The 15096-nt window shown below is 44.1% G+C and overlaps 1 protein-coding gene across 1 annotated transcript; it reads left to right on the forward strand.

Annotated features, from left to right (window-relative positions):
- The first annotated feature begins 1643 nt into the window (after positions 1–1643).
- Positions 1644–11073, forward strand: LOC133460594 (eukaryotic translation initiation factor 3 subunit E-B). Its single transcript, XM_061741240.1, has 13 exons — positions 1644–1749; positions 2362–2479; positions 3930–4047; positions 4128–4170; positions 4852–4956; positions 5039–5164; positions 5717–5841; positions 5944–6070; positions 6802–6903; positions 8354–8463; positions 8602–8704; positions 9816–9950; positions 10839–11073. Exons 1-13 carry the CDS (start codon positions 1660–1662, stop codon positions 10875–10877), a joined length of 1341 nt encoding a protein of 446 aa, XP_061597224.1. The 5' UTR covers positions 1644–1659; the 3' UTR covers positions 10878–11073.
- Positions 11074–15096: the final 4023 nt, after the last annotated feature.

The following is a 15096-nucleotide window of genomic DNA, read 5'->3' on the forward strand; positions in this document are numbered from 1 at the left end:
TTGGTTTTATTATGATCGTACGGGTCTGTGAATGTTTATGGGCAGCGTTAGTGCATCATTACACTCTGCTTTTCTTGTTTGTATTTTAAGAACCGACACCAAAACTTAAGTTTGTGGACGAAAAACCGCTCCTCGTTCCGCTTTATTGTCACGCGTATTATATACTGACGGATTAAGACCAATGTACACGTGTATTGAGTTTTACACATTGTGGATGTTCGCGATCACCTCTCTCATAATTAGGTATAACAATATGAAAAATATAAACGTATATTTAAAACATGAAGCATCACGATCTGATTCCTCCGCTGCAGAAATAAAGACAACTTGTGCCGACGGGATTATCGAGGTGCAAACGTGAGAAATAAAGAGCAAAGTTGCTGTAACTCAGAGTGTTGCAGCCACAGGAGGAGAGACCGGTCTAGATCCCGGTCCACCACCGGAGAAACACTTTCTGGATCCTGCAGCACCTGCAGCCGACTCCATATCAGACTCTGAAAAGTTGCGTAAACATTCAATGAAAACTTCTTTCATTCAACCTCATTCATTCATTGCTTAGTCACATCAGTTTGTACCAACCAACCTTTCCATGACATCTTAGTTTTATTTTAAAAGACAACTTTACAGAACCGGTTTTTCGCTGCAAAATGTTTTTTAATGTTTTTCTGTCCAGACACAGTTATGGGATGTTTTAGGGTCTGGCTTTAATCTCCAGTACTCGTCCCATACGGTCGTCATGGTGACAGAGATGTCCGACCTGTCAGCAGCTCCAGCTGAAGCATCATGTTGGTCTGAACCGGAGCAGCTGGTTCAGTTCAGGGCAGAGATCCAGAAGGATCCTCTTGGTACCTAAACCAGCTGATGGTCCAGTCTTAGTCCTGGACCAGCAGATCGCTGTGGTCTGACGCATCAGCAGGTTCCTCTAACGGAGCCATGGCTGCCATCAGGATTTGCGGGTTCCATCGTTGAGCTCCTGCCTTCAGTTATTTGTTCAGATCATGTGATTTCTTGTGAGATTGTTGCAGCTCCACTCTTGTGTAACTTATCTGGTGATGTGGGGACTGTCGTGTCCTTCACGTGGTCGTGAACTTATTATTGACGTCACGTTTCCTCATATTCTGCACTTCACTGCATCACCAACTAGTGTCGCCAACGGACAAAACCTCAGAAAAGTGCGTATGCCAGCCTTGGTGTGTGCGTGAAAGACCGCAACTTTCAAATCAATTTTTGATCATACGACCGTGAGCGTAGAAAGTGGCGTACGCAGGTTTTTTGTGCGCCGCATGTTTTTTGTGCACCGCACGTTTTGTACACGAGGCCCCTGGACTGGTTGCTGTACGTGTCTCTGCCTGTTCCCATTTCTATTTCTTTATTTGTTTTCTCTCTTATAGATTTCAATTTAAAAGGCTTTTCTCTCATTTCAGAATAGCAGCGGATGCCACCCCCCCCCCCCACCGCCCCTCACATATGTTTATATTAATTATTTAAAAAATAATATATATGTTATTATGTTATATATTAAATTCATTATATATTAAAATGCATATAATGGAGAGAGACAAAAAATAAATATGAAAATGTGAATTTTCTCTGTTGACGTCATCTCTGCACGGATTTGTTGTCGCTCCGTTTGTCAATAAAGTTCCTTCTAGAGCCAAGATGGCGGAGTACGACCTGACCACCAAGATTGCTCACTTTCTGGACCGGCATTTGGTTTTTCCTCTGCTGGAATTCCTGTCTGTGAAAGAGGTACCGGCGGCTCTGGGTGGAACAACCCTGGTTTATTCTTCATTCGGTCGCTGGCGGTGATTTAGGGTTTCTGGAGCAGGTTGCAGCTTGATGTCGGAGGGTTAGCATGTTAGCATGTTAGCCGCCTGCTGCTCAAGCGGCTACACTAACACCTGCGCTTTTATATTCTAGTCCTTATTAAACGCCGAAATTAGGGTAATATAAGTAGTAGATGGATAATACGTGACTACAAACGGATTTATAGCTGAAATGTGTCCCTGTTAGCCTGTAGCTTAGCACCTGTCAGACGGATTAATGGCAGATGAAACAAACAGCTGTTTTTATTTAAAAAGTCCTAATAGAACCTTATTGATCCGTCTGTTGCTCCAATTACAGCATCTGTCTGCTGCAGTGCTAAACATCTGTTAGACCCTGGAACCTGGTCCTGGAAAATGTGGTCATTCAGAACCTTTTTTGCTAAACTTAAACCTGATCAACTAAACCAAACCCAGATCTCTCCATTCTCACATTTTAGACTCCAAACATGATGTGCATCACTTTATCTGCAGCTACTTGGACCACTGTTGTGAGTTTCACAGATACCCAACCGTGTGTTTGTGTGTGTCGTGACAGATTTACAATGAGAAGGAACTTCTTCAGGGGAAGCTGGACCTGCTCAGCGAGACCAACATGGTGGATTTCGCCATGGATGTGTACAAGAACCTGTACGCCGACAAGGAGATCCCAATTTGTAAGAACCAGTTTCAGTTTCTACCATATCGATTCTGATTCCTATTCTTTTTTGTTATCAGACAACACAATGAGTCAGAAATGAAATAACTCCTGTTAAAGCCACTTTATGTAGCAATACCACTTCTGACCACATGGGGGCTTGTGTCTGGATTCAATGTACCATATTCTACTATTTACTAAACACTAAGGGCCAATCCCAATACACCCCCTACTTTCTTCCACTAGCCCTCCCTCACTACCACTACACCTAAAAAAGAAGCCACAGATTTTAGAGCACTTGAAATCTTCCCAGGGGTCTGTCCCAATACTCCCCCTACCCCTACTTTCAGCACCACCACTAATCAGGAAGCTGAGAGCCAAAAGCTGTTTTAATTTCAGCTGTAGCACTGTTAATATGCCACTTTATTAAGTTTTAATATTTTTTCAGGCGTAAAAGTAACCGTTAAGATCCCCAACCTGGGCTCAGTTTATCCAAATAATGCCTGTTAAGAAATTTGATCTGATGTTTTCGGGGATGAGAAGAGCCGCCGGTCCGGGGCGCAGCAGCAGCAGCTCACGTACAGACGTGATCGCCAGGTCAACCTGCGCCTTCTTCCCGGGGAGAAACCTGCAGCTCTGTGGAGAATTACGGCTGGCTGAAATAAATCATTTCGTAAGATAAATGTTGGTTTAATAGATGAAATCTAACAGTTGTAGCTACACCTGTTTGCTCCGAAAATTTCGGGATTTCTGCCTGCCGGCTCCGGAGCTGATTTATGGGCCCGCGTTAAATCAACGCAGATCCTACGGCGTAGGGTACGGCACTCGTCGCCGCGTAACCTATGCCGCAGGCTCTGCGTTGGTGTAACGCGGAACCATAAATCAGCCTTTATTCTGGCGAGGTTTGAAAAAGACTTTGCAACAACGAGCAAACAAGTGATTATGTACATTCACTGAGTGAATAAAGTAAAATATATATTTCTCGCTAGAAATGTAATCAAAATGCATTTTTATGCAGAAACGAACTCAAAATATTGATTTTATTCACTAAAAAATAAGAAATGTCCGCCATGTTTTTTTTTTTTGATTCAGTCCGCAAATGACGACGAAAAGCATTCTGGGAAATTTTTCTGGCCCTAGATCAGCTACTCAGCATCCGAAAACCTTCGATCCGTAGGTCCAGATTCATAGCCACTACCCTCGTTTTCTCCACTCCCCCTAGGTGAAAAGAGAAATTGGGACACCACTACCCTCACGGGAACGTGCAAAATTTAGGGGTAGGGATGAAAAGTAGGGGTAGGGGGAGTATTGGGACAGGGCCTAACTAAAGGTTTACTGAACTCTAACTAGTGGTTTACTAACACTAACGAGAGGGTTTGATAAACACGTCACGTTTAGAGACGTTTCCATCACAGAATAACGGCCCAGGAACTTTTGAACCATGACGGATTAAAGTTGTTGTGTTTCAGCGCTGAGGGAGAAGCGGACCACTGTCGTCGCTCAGCTCAAGCAGCTGCAGTCGGAGACGGAGCCCATCGTCAAGATGTTTGAGGACCCGGAGACGACGCGGCAGATGCAGTCCACCAGGTCTGTGGCTCCGCCCCCTCGTCCTCCTCCGTCCCTCTCCGTCGTCCTCCGCCGCTGATCTGTTTGTTTCTCTTCCTCAGGGACGGGAGGATGCTGTTCGACTACCTGTCAGAGAAACATAACGTAAGTGTGTGAATTACGGCGCTTTGAAACCTCTGCATGGGTTTCCATGGCGACAGTGAGCCGGAGCGTGCAACAACACACTCGTCAAATGCCTCGTTAATTAGCAGAACAACCTGCAAACGAGCCGACAAAGGTTCCTGGATTTGGCCTCTTTTACCGAACGATCGTTAATCTCTGAATTGTTAATAACGATGACATCAGCGGTGCGGCTAACGAGGAGATGGAAGGACTCGAAGGTGGAAGTCTCTCCGGTCAGCGACTCCCGATTATTGTTCTTTGATGGAAGAAAAAGGCGATGAAAGTTTGGCTGCTGGCTGCTTGTCCTCTGAAACGCGCCAGTTGTCTGGAGAGAAAATCCACTCAAAACATTTAACATTTTTTATTTAACCTTTATTTAACCAGGTCAGTCCCGTTGAGCTACAATGACCTCTTTTTCAAGGGAAGCCTGGCCAAGACAGCCGCCAGAGAAACATTAAAAGTGCAACAATTAAAAACAGACACCACCAACTCACTCAATAAAATAAATAAAACACTCAACAAGATAAATAAAAATGTGTGCTACCGTAGGTTAAAACACATGATTAAGAATTTACATTAAAACAACAAGTGTGAAAAGTAGCTCCTGCAAGAGTGTATTTTCCTCTCCACACGTTCGGGCTTCTCATCTCTTTTCTCTCCCAGTTCCGTCAGGAGTACCTGGATACGCTGTACCGGTACGCCAAGTTCCAGTACGAGTGCGGGAACTATTCTGGCGCCGCCGAGTACCTCTACTTCTTCCGTGTTTTGGTGAGAACCTTCACCTTAGAACCCAGAAGATGATTTACGTCAAGCTTTTCCTGAACATGGGTGTGTTTTCCCGTCCGGTCAGGTTCCGTCGACGGACAGGAACGCCCTCAGCTCCCTGTGGGGGAAACTGGCCTCCGAGATCCTGATGCAGAACTGGGAGGCGGCCATGGAGGACCTGACGCGCCTGCGGGAGACCATCGACAACAACGTGAGAGCTTAAATTCTGTTTTTGCTAAAATAAGGCTTGTAATGTCTTAAATCTCAATACAAGGGTCTTATTTTAGAGGGAATGTATCCAGTCATCATTAAAACGTTTATTTCATCGTTTTGAGGAGAAATAAACCTGTTTACCAGGTGTTAGACGCCTCAGTCAGGTTGGGCGGGTTGATAAAAGTTGGGCTGCTTTTCCTGGTTTTTACTAAATATTTACGAGAAATTATTAACAAAGTTTCCATTATGGCAGAGAAAAGTAGAAACTTACACAATAAACTCTCTGATATTTGATTTGCTTTAATCTACTCAACTTAATTGAGTCTTTCTGCCACTCAGTGGGCGGAACCCGCTGTGAAGTTGCATCTGTGACGTCATGCGCATTCCCTCTATATGTTTACTTAAAATGAAAAATCGGGATTGCGGATAAGAATATTACTGCTTTTACTTTGTGATCTGTACTGCCATACCTAAATAATTAGAAAAAAAAAAAGAAAAGTGGTGCCCTGTGTCCCCCTCCGCTGACCTTTGCCCCTCTCCCTGTCTCCAGTCGGTGAGCTCGCCGCTCCAGTCGCTGCAGCAGAGGACCTGGCTCATCCACTGGTCGCTCTTCGTCTTCTTCAACCATCCCAAAGGCCGAGACAACATCATCGAGCTCTTCCTCTACCAGCCTCAGTGAGTCCATCAGAACCAGCACCGATCAGACCCCCCCCCCCCCCCCTCATCCTCCAGGACCGATGAGGAGGACTGATCACCTGCTGCGTCTGTGGTTTCCAGGTACCTGAACGCCATCCAGACCATGTGCCCCCACATGCTGCGGTACCTCACCACCGCCGTCATCACCAACAAAGACGTCCGGAAACGCCGGCAGGTGCTCAAGGACCTGGTGAAGGTCATCCAGCAGGTGAGATTAGACTTAAAAACCCGTTTTATCAGCATTCAGGTCACAAATAGTGTTGTTTCTGTCAGCCTGTTTCTATTTTAGTCTAGTCTTTGGGTCCAGCTATCATTTTAGTTTTTATTAGTTTTAGTCACGTTTATTCTCCTTTTAGTCGTGTCAAGTTTCAGACGACTAAATATCTGAGCATTCTAGTCTTATTTTAGTCAGAATTGTCCAGGACCATTTTAGTCAAAGATTGTATTTATCCAAACCCATTTTGCAATTCAAACAAAGTTATCTTAGTATTATATTATTGTTACCTTATAGACTCAAGAATACATTCATTCCAGATACAGAAGACTCTCATTTGAGTTTACAACATATTTATTTTTCCGCATCTCTCCCCATCTTTTTATTTTTCAACGACACATTGGGTTTTCTTTTCCACGTCTATGTAGGAAAGTGGATCCAAAGATGGTTCTTCTTCGTGGCCGGCCATCGGCCCCTTTCTCTATGGAACTTTGTTTTTAATTGAAATGGAGATTAAGGATCTTTGTTAGAACATTTCCACTCGTTTTGGTCAACGAAAATGAAGACACACTTTAACAGAGTTTTTATTTTGTAATCTACATTTTAGTCTGGTTTTTATTCCTCTACGATATTGCATTATATATTTAATTATCGTTATCGTCGTTTTTTTGTCGTAATCTTCGCTGACGAAAGCAATTTTAGTGACAACGCTGGTTTCTCCGCAGGAGTCGTACACCTACAAGGACCCGATCACGGAGTTCGTGGAGTGTCTCTACGTGAACTTCGACTTCGACAGCGCCCAGAGGAAGCTGAGGGAGTGCGAGTCGGTGAGTTCCTCCTGATGTGCGGATGCGGCCGCGGGGGGGCGGGGGGTTGACGCGCAGCTTTCCCAGGAGTCCGGGGAGTTTATCTCTGCAGCGATTGATCCTCAGCAAATCCACATGTGGCCTGATTCGCCGGCTGCCGGCTTCTATTCAGCGGCTGTCAGATTTGGGACTTTCAAACCTTCCACTGCAGCGCTGCACTTCTACTCTCCGAGCGCCGCTCCTCCATGAATTATGCAGCGCCTGAAAAGGCCTCGGCATGACGGAGGATCAGTTCTGAGCCGCTCCGGAGGATTTAATTACCCATGTCTGTCTGCTTCCCCCCCGAAAGTTCAAGGAATCATCACTTTCTAATGAAACTGCAGCTGGGAACATTCCCATTGTTACTGATGACGTTTTTTTTTTTTTTTTTTTTTTTTAAACAATATTTTTATTAATTTTTTACAAGTAAAGAATGGGTACATAATATATATGGAAGCATATTGCATTCTCTTGAGGAAAAAAAATCTGCTCTGTTTTTCTGAATTAACGAGATAATTATCTCAGAATTCCGAGAAAAGTTTTAATGACTTTTTGAACACCAAATTCAAATTCATTTTTATACAGAAAATAATTACAGTACATCTGAAACAAATGATTATAACAATATATTTGAGAGAAAAAGGATGTTATTTTGCCTCATTCCAATCATCTTGCTATTTTTTATTTTTCGTGACGGGTTTGCTTTGGCCTGGGGAATTTGATTTAATTGTTTATTTCGAACACATAAGGAAAAAAATATAAAATTTTAAAACAAATTCAAAACATACAGAAAAAAAAGCAACAACAACAAAAACGTAATACAAACAGGGAAAAAAAAAACAGTGTCCGAAAAGGAGCAGGTAGAAGTAAAACTTTTATAACCCTGCCCCTTTGTTACCTCTATCATAAATTAAACATAAATATTAATAATAAATAGCTGCAATTTACCTATTAGGCTACCGATTTTCCCATTGATTGTGCCTTTGCACCTAATCAGCTAACAAACACAAATATTGCCTTAACATAACTCCTCCTCAACTAAATAACTTCCCAGAACTTCCTTTTTGTACCGTTTTTTTAAATTGATTTATATTTGTACATTGCTTCAACCAACAACTGAGATACACATGCTTTTCAGCAAGTTCAGCATTTGCTTTAAAGATATCTGGCGCCATCTAGCGTTGTGAACGGGTATAATGTCTAGACCCCGAATGGAAGACGACCCCCACTTTTTCAGTCTTATTTCAATGCAAAAAACACTGTCTGATATTCGGGCTAATCCGGTAGTTTAGCAGTAAGCAGGAACATGACCGAGCGCCGCCTGCAGGACTGTTTTATCCCGGGCCGCAGCAGTAATACCAGCAGGTCCCCTGCGTCTGGAGGGGCATACAGTTGAAGAGAACAGCCGTATTTACTTTCACCTCCCCACCAGGTTCTGGTGAACGACTTCTTCCTGGTCGCCTGTCTGGAGGATTTCATCGAAAACGCTCGCCTCTTCATCTTCGAGACCTTCTGTCGGATCCACCAGTGCATCAGCATCAAGTAGGTCCGAACGAGTGGAGACGTTCCAGTCGGAGGACGAGCTCCCGTGCTGCTCCGGTCGATTCAGTTTTTATTTTAGTTGTTAAACCTGAAACATCAGACGTGAGTGACCTCCTCTCTCCTCCGCTCTGCTCCCAGCATGCTCGCCGACAAGCTCAACATGACGCCCGAGGAGGCGGAGCGATGGATCGTCAATCTCATCCGAAACGCCAGACTGGACGCCAAGATCGATTCCAAGCTGGTGAGTCTTTATCCTCATTTCATACCATACTTATGCCGATGACACACAACTCTATATTTCAGTGTCATCACGTGACTACAGTCCCCTACTCTCATTGAGTAACTGTATTCACCAAATCAATGAGTGGATGTGCAGAAAAGACAGAGGTGATCATTTTTGGCCCTAAAACTGAAAGGGAAAAGATCAGCGCTCACCTTGGCTCCATGTCATTGACAGCTACAAATCAAGCCAAAAATCTTGGTGTAATTATTGACTCAGACCTGAACTTCAACAGCCATCTAAAGTTTATCACTAAATCTGCCTATTACCACCTAAAAAACATTGCTAGAATTAAGGGTATTCTGTCTAAACAAGACATGGAAAAACTTATTCATGCATTCATTTTCAGTAGGTTAGATTATTGCAATGGCATCTTTACAGGCCTTAACAAGAAATCTATCAGGCAGCTGCAGCTGATCCAGAACGCTGCCGCCAGAGTCCTTACAAACACCAGGAAACTGGACCACATTACAGCAGTCATGAAATCACTACACTGGCTTCCAGTGAGTCAAAGGATAGAGTTTAAAATCTTCCTGCTGGTCTACAAAGACCTGAATGGTCTTGGACCAAAATACATGCTGATCTGTTAGTTCCTATGAAGCTCCCAGACCCCTGAGGTTCATCTGGATCTGGTTTGTTCTGGTTCCCAAGAACCAGAACCAAGCAAGGTGAGGCAGCGTTCAGTTATTCTGCTCCTCACCGGTGGAACAAACTTCCTGTAGACCTGAGGTCTGCTCCAACTGTCAGCTCCTTTAAATCAGGGCTAAAAACATTACTGTTTAATTAAATACTTACCTGCTGGACTCGACTGCCCTTACTTTTTAACAACATTTGCTTTTTATTATTTTATGTGTTTTTTTTATCATTTTATTTCATTTTATTTGTTATTTACTGTTTAATTGTGTCTTGCTGCTTTTAATGTTGATGTAAAGCACTTTGAATGACCTTGTGTTGAATTGTGCTATACAAATAAACTAGCCATGCCTCAGATGTCCAACTGGGCCTCAGACGGACCCGGCCACCCGCCAGAACCAACACAAACACAAACGTGGGTTGTCTTTTTGCTCCTCAGGGTCACGTTGTCATGGGCAACAACGCAGTGTCGCCCTACCAGCAGGTGATCGAGAAGACCAAGAGCTTGTCGTTCCGCAGCCAGCTGTTGGCCATGAACATCGAGAAGAAGGTGGCGCACAGCAACAGGAACGAGGTACCTGGGAGGGTGGGGGGGCTGAGGCGGGGGTCGTCACCAAGGGTCATGGGGGGGGAGAGACCTGCTGAACTGCAGAGACCGAAGCCTCTGGTACCCCTTTTCCACCAGACCAGTTCCAGGGCTGGTTCTGGTTCACAACTTGTTCCACTTTGAAACTAGCTGAGAAGATGATGAGCCACGTCATTACGTCTCTGCAAACGTCAGTTTCGTCGCTGCGTTTGCGTGAAAGTTGCAGCAACAACAAGGTATCTGCTCTAATAGGCTTGGTCCACGTAGCTCCTCCGTGGACACATCTCTAAAAGACAGGTCGTCTCCTCCTCAGACCCATGATGCTTTGCTGCATCCAGATTAATTCTTATTTGAAAATGTCTCCGTCTCCCAGTCTTGTTATTGCCGTTGGTCTTAATAACTCCGCCCCCCCCGCTTACGTAAGCGGTTCTTTCCTCTAGTCCAGCAAAGAGTTGGTGCTACCTTGGAACCGGGTTTTCTGGCCCGGAGCCAGTTTTTTGTCAGTGGAAACAGAAAGCCCGGTTCCAAACTCAGCACTGGCCCAGAACCAGAACCAGAACCAGAATCAACCCTGGAACCGGTTTGGTGGAAAAGGGGGATGAGAATCAGAGGTGAAATCACAGACCTGAGAGACATCCAGGACACCTGGACATGTCACCTGTCTTGTTCACTTTAGGGTTTAATCCCCCTCTCCGTATCTGTCTGCCATCCAGGCATCATTAAATGTAATGTTCTGGTTTTCATGCATCATCCTGAACTTTTTACATGTTTTATATCTTCATACGACGTTTAACTGGCCGTAGTTTCGATGTCAGTCATCATTATGTCTCGTTTCTTGTTTTTGATCTTCTATTTTCCTCTCTTCCTCTCCTGCAGACACCGAACTGGGCGGCTCAGGACTCCAGCTTCTACTGAGATGAAGACGACGCCTCGGATCATATTTATTCTGCTTTTATTACTTCCATAAATGTGTTTTTATTTACCCACCGCCGCTAGTTTGACGTCCAGGAGACGAACTTGCGTGACCCCCTCCCTCCCCCTTGAACTGTTCCCATCATAATCACCCGTTAAGATCTGCTGTTACTCTGAATTTAAACTTCATACTCGACTAACCACATTAAATGTTTTATTTGTAAACGCTGTGTCGTTCTTCCTGCGGCCACCAGAGGGAGCCGTCGGCTCGCTTCTGAGACGGAAGTGATTCATCTGCTCGTCTCTGTTTCAGAGATTGTTATGGAAGAGTATTAGGGCCATGCAGGAGAAAAAATATTTGAGAGGGGAAGATTTTTTTTTTTTTTGTTGAAATTTCACCTTTTTTCTCAACCTTTCGAGTTTTTCTCGAAATTATACTTCAACATTAATCCTGACAAATCGACTTTTTTCTCGACATTTCAACTTTTTTCTCGACATTTCAACTTTTTTCTCGACATTTCAACTTTTTTCTCGACTTTTTCGACTTTTCGACTTTTTCTCGACTTTTCGACTTTTTCTCGACTTTTCGACTTTTTTTTCAACATTTCGAGTTTTTCTCGAAATTATACTTCAACATTAATCCTGACAAATCGACTTTTTTCTCGACATTTCAACTTTTTTCTCGACATTTCAACTTTTTTCTCGACATTTCAACTTTTTTCTCGACTTTTTCGACTTTTCTTGACTTTTCGACTTTTTCTCGACTTTCGACTTTTTCTCGACTTTTCGACTTTTTTTTCAACATTTCGAGTTTTTCTCGAAATTATACTTCAACATTAATCCTGACAAATCGACTTTTTTCTCGACATTTCAACTTTTTCTCGACATTTCGACTTTTTTCTCGACATTTCGACTTTTTTCTCGACATTTCGACTTTTTTCTCGCAATTTCGACTTTTTCTTGACTTTTCGACTTTTTCTCGACTTTTCGACTTTTTCTCGAAATTGTACTTCAACATTAATCTCGACATTTTGACTTTTTTCTTGAAGTGCATAATGAAAAAAAAAATCTTCCCCTAAAATATTATTTTTATTTTCTCCTGCCTGGCCCTAATACTCTTCCGTAGATTGTTGAGTTCAGAACAGACGAGTAAAAGTCACATTTTGATGATAAAAATAAGAGTTTTAGTTCCTAAACATTCGGTGCGTTTTGGAGATTAGATGGAAAAGCTCCCGGAGACCCGTCTGGTTCTGCTGGCGTTTAACCACACCTGAACTGTTCAGGTCTGCGTTTCCTTGGTAAACACCGGACTCGTGCCGACGCCCTGTGCAACCAGTCTGCTGTTTCTCGTGCAGCAAAGCATGCTGGGAACCTCAAACCGTCTGTTCAGGTCCGTTTGCTCGAAAGCTCAACGAAGGCTGAACCGAGCGATTCAGAAATCTTTTTTGAATCGCTCGGTTCAGCCTTCGTTGAGCTTTCGAGCAAACGGACCTGAACAGACGGTTTGGGGTTCCGTCATGTGGGAATAATCAACTGTGGAGGAACGACGGCTGCTGGGGAGTTGTAGCGCGGCAGGTGTACAGAGGGAATGCACATGACGTCACAGATGAGACTTCACAGCGGGTTACACACACTGAGTGGCAGTGTAAACTTTCAGTTTGAGCAACTGGAAAACATCTAAAACAGGAAAGAGCTGTTGTGCAATCGACTGTACTCATAGATTTAGCAAGAAATCGGAGTTATCGTCTTACAGACTGCTGAAAAATAAGCTTAAGAGAGACAAATGGATCGCTGCAATTCTCAGAAACAACTGGATTCCAGGCACCGAAACGTGGTTTGCAGCTCCCATTTTGTATCAGGTAATGTTGGATTTTTGGGTAGCTAACGTTAAACGGTCAAATCATAAAGTTCGGTGTCCTCATCACTTTAATTTCGCCAACAACAAATCCTGCCTTGAAGTCGGACCAACCGTCAAGACCTTTGTATGCCGTCATGCTTTGCTTCGTGTATTTCCCCGATGTAGAAATTAAGTACATATAAATATCAGGAAACTTGATTCGTGGCCAAATATTAACTGGTTCTTGGGGTAACTGTACGGGTCACTGTCAAGTCCAACTGCCTTTAATTTAAGCCCATAATCGGCTGTTATCCCGTCTCCTCCACTAGTTGCAGCTGTTTTTGCCACTCACTCAGTGTGAGTAAGTGGTCCAGTGGGAAAGTGACGTCACTGCAGACCCTCTATTTCTGTCCTCACCTCCCCACCACTTGGTCCGCCTGGGTTTTCCTCCCGGTGCTCCTGGGAGGGATTTGCTGCTCCGGGCCACGCCCCCCTGTTTTTCCAAGGTGCACACACCCACTCACACACACTGTAACAACACACACACTGCCAGCAGACTCCCGGAGCTGACGTGGGCCTCGGTTGGAGCCTGGATTGGAGCCGGGCCCCTTCAGAACAGCTGGGATCCATCTGTGGCTGCCGACCCGTTCAGAAGCTCCACAAGTCCCAGAGCAGCCTGCAGCCGTCGCCATGGACACCACGGTCCTGGCCGCCTGGGCCGACCCGGCCCTGGCCCGGCTCCTCTGGGTCCTGGTCCTGGTCCTGGCCCCCGTCCTGGTCTGGCTGCTCTTCTTCTGCTGCTACGGCCGGAACCGGAGCTCCTCGGCTTCCATGGAGCGGTATCTGGCAGGTAGGTGACCCCCCCCCGGCCCCCCCCGGCTCGGCTTTACTCAGTGGAAAAGTCTGTTTTCTTCCAGTAACTGTGCAGTAGCAGCGTTTCCATCCTCTCTGTGGTCGGGGCTGATCCCTGCTGCACATGTGAGACATGTGAGACGCACAAAGCCTCTTTCTGCTCCAAACTCCCATAAAACCTCTATGTTTAAGGCTTCGCCGAGAGGCCGCACCCGCCCGACTCTGCAATCATGAGTAACCAAGCGAAAGTGAAGCTGAAGGAACTTGAGTGATGATGTGGCCATGGCAACCTGCCGCCGGCAGATTTCTGAGTCTCCTTTCACAATAAAAGCATGGTACATCTCATCTCCTTTCTCCTCCACAGCGATGGCGAAGGACTCCAGGTCCAAGGCTCCCACTCAGGTGAGGAAAACCTCTGATCGAAGCAACTGATTTAGTTGTTTTTTAATCCCTTCAAGTGTAAATAAAGGCTCCTCTGCTGGTTGTGTAATACCGGGTTGGGACACCAGGGGTCCTCAGTCCCTCACTGCCTCCATCACCGTGGAGCAGCTCTGTCTCCAGGATGGGTGATGTTCTCTCAAAGAGGATAATGGACAAATATCAATCTAAATGCAATATGAAAAGAAAGGAAAATAAAAAAACAATAAAAAAATTGCGATTCTTGTAAGGAATACAAAAAACAATGCGCTCTAAGAATTAAAAGGTGCATATGAATAACAAAATAAATTAAAGCTGCAAGCAGCGATGAACGGGCCCTCGCGCGTGCAATTTTCACCCATAAAGATCAAGGACTCAAAACTAAGTCCGATGACACCACCCATGACTCTTTGTTAAACCATTCAAAAAATATGGCAGAAAATAGGAACTATCAAATATCGACCAATCAGAAGAATGGGTGGGGCTAATTTGCACCAATTAAGGTGAAGGAGTCAAAACCGGAGACATTCAACAAACTTCAAACTTCACCTTTGACCTCAGCTGATGCTCCACAGATCGAGCCGTCCCTCACGTCTGCAGGGCGGTATGGAGGTAGATTTGTGTCTTAATTATTCAATCAAAAAACAGATTGCTTCAATCAAAAAAATATATTTTCAATAAAAAAACATTTCACTTCAATCAAAAGAAATGTTTTTAATCAAAGAAAAAAAGTGTTTGAACGCAAAAAAATATTTGAGACTCAAAGAAATGCATTTGAACACTGTTTTTCTTTGACTGGAAATGTTTTCGTTGATAGAAGTGAAGTTTTTTTGTTTGAAGCAATCAATTTTTTTGATTAAATAATTAAGAAACAATTCTACCTCCATAGGGCGGTCGCGGGTTCTTAAAAAGTCTTAAATCCCTAAAATAAGGCCTTTAAATGTCTTAATTTGTCTTAAATCTCCATCCAAGGAGGGAATTTATCCAGTCATTAAAAAGTTTTCTTACACTTTGAACACATCATTTTGAGGAGAAATAAATCTTATTTTCCAGTTGTTAGACGCCTCAGTCAGTGTTGCCAGGTTGAGCGGGTTTCCTCCCAATTGGGTGGAATTT

The sequence above is a fragment of the Cololabis saira genome, chromosome 15 (genome assembly GCF_033807715.1).
Source record: "Cololabis saira isolate AMF1-May2022 chromosome 15, fColSai1.1, whole genome shotgun sequence".
NCBI lineage: Eukaryota > Metazoa > Chordata > Actinopteri > Beloniformes > Belonidae > Cololabis > Cololabis saira.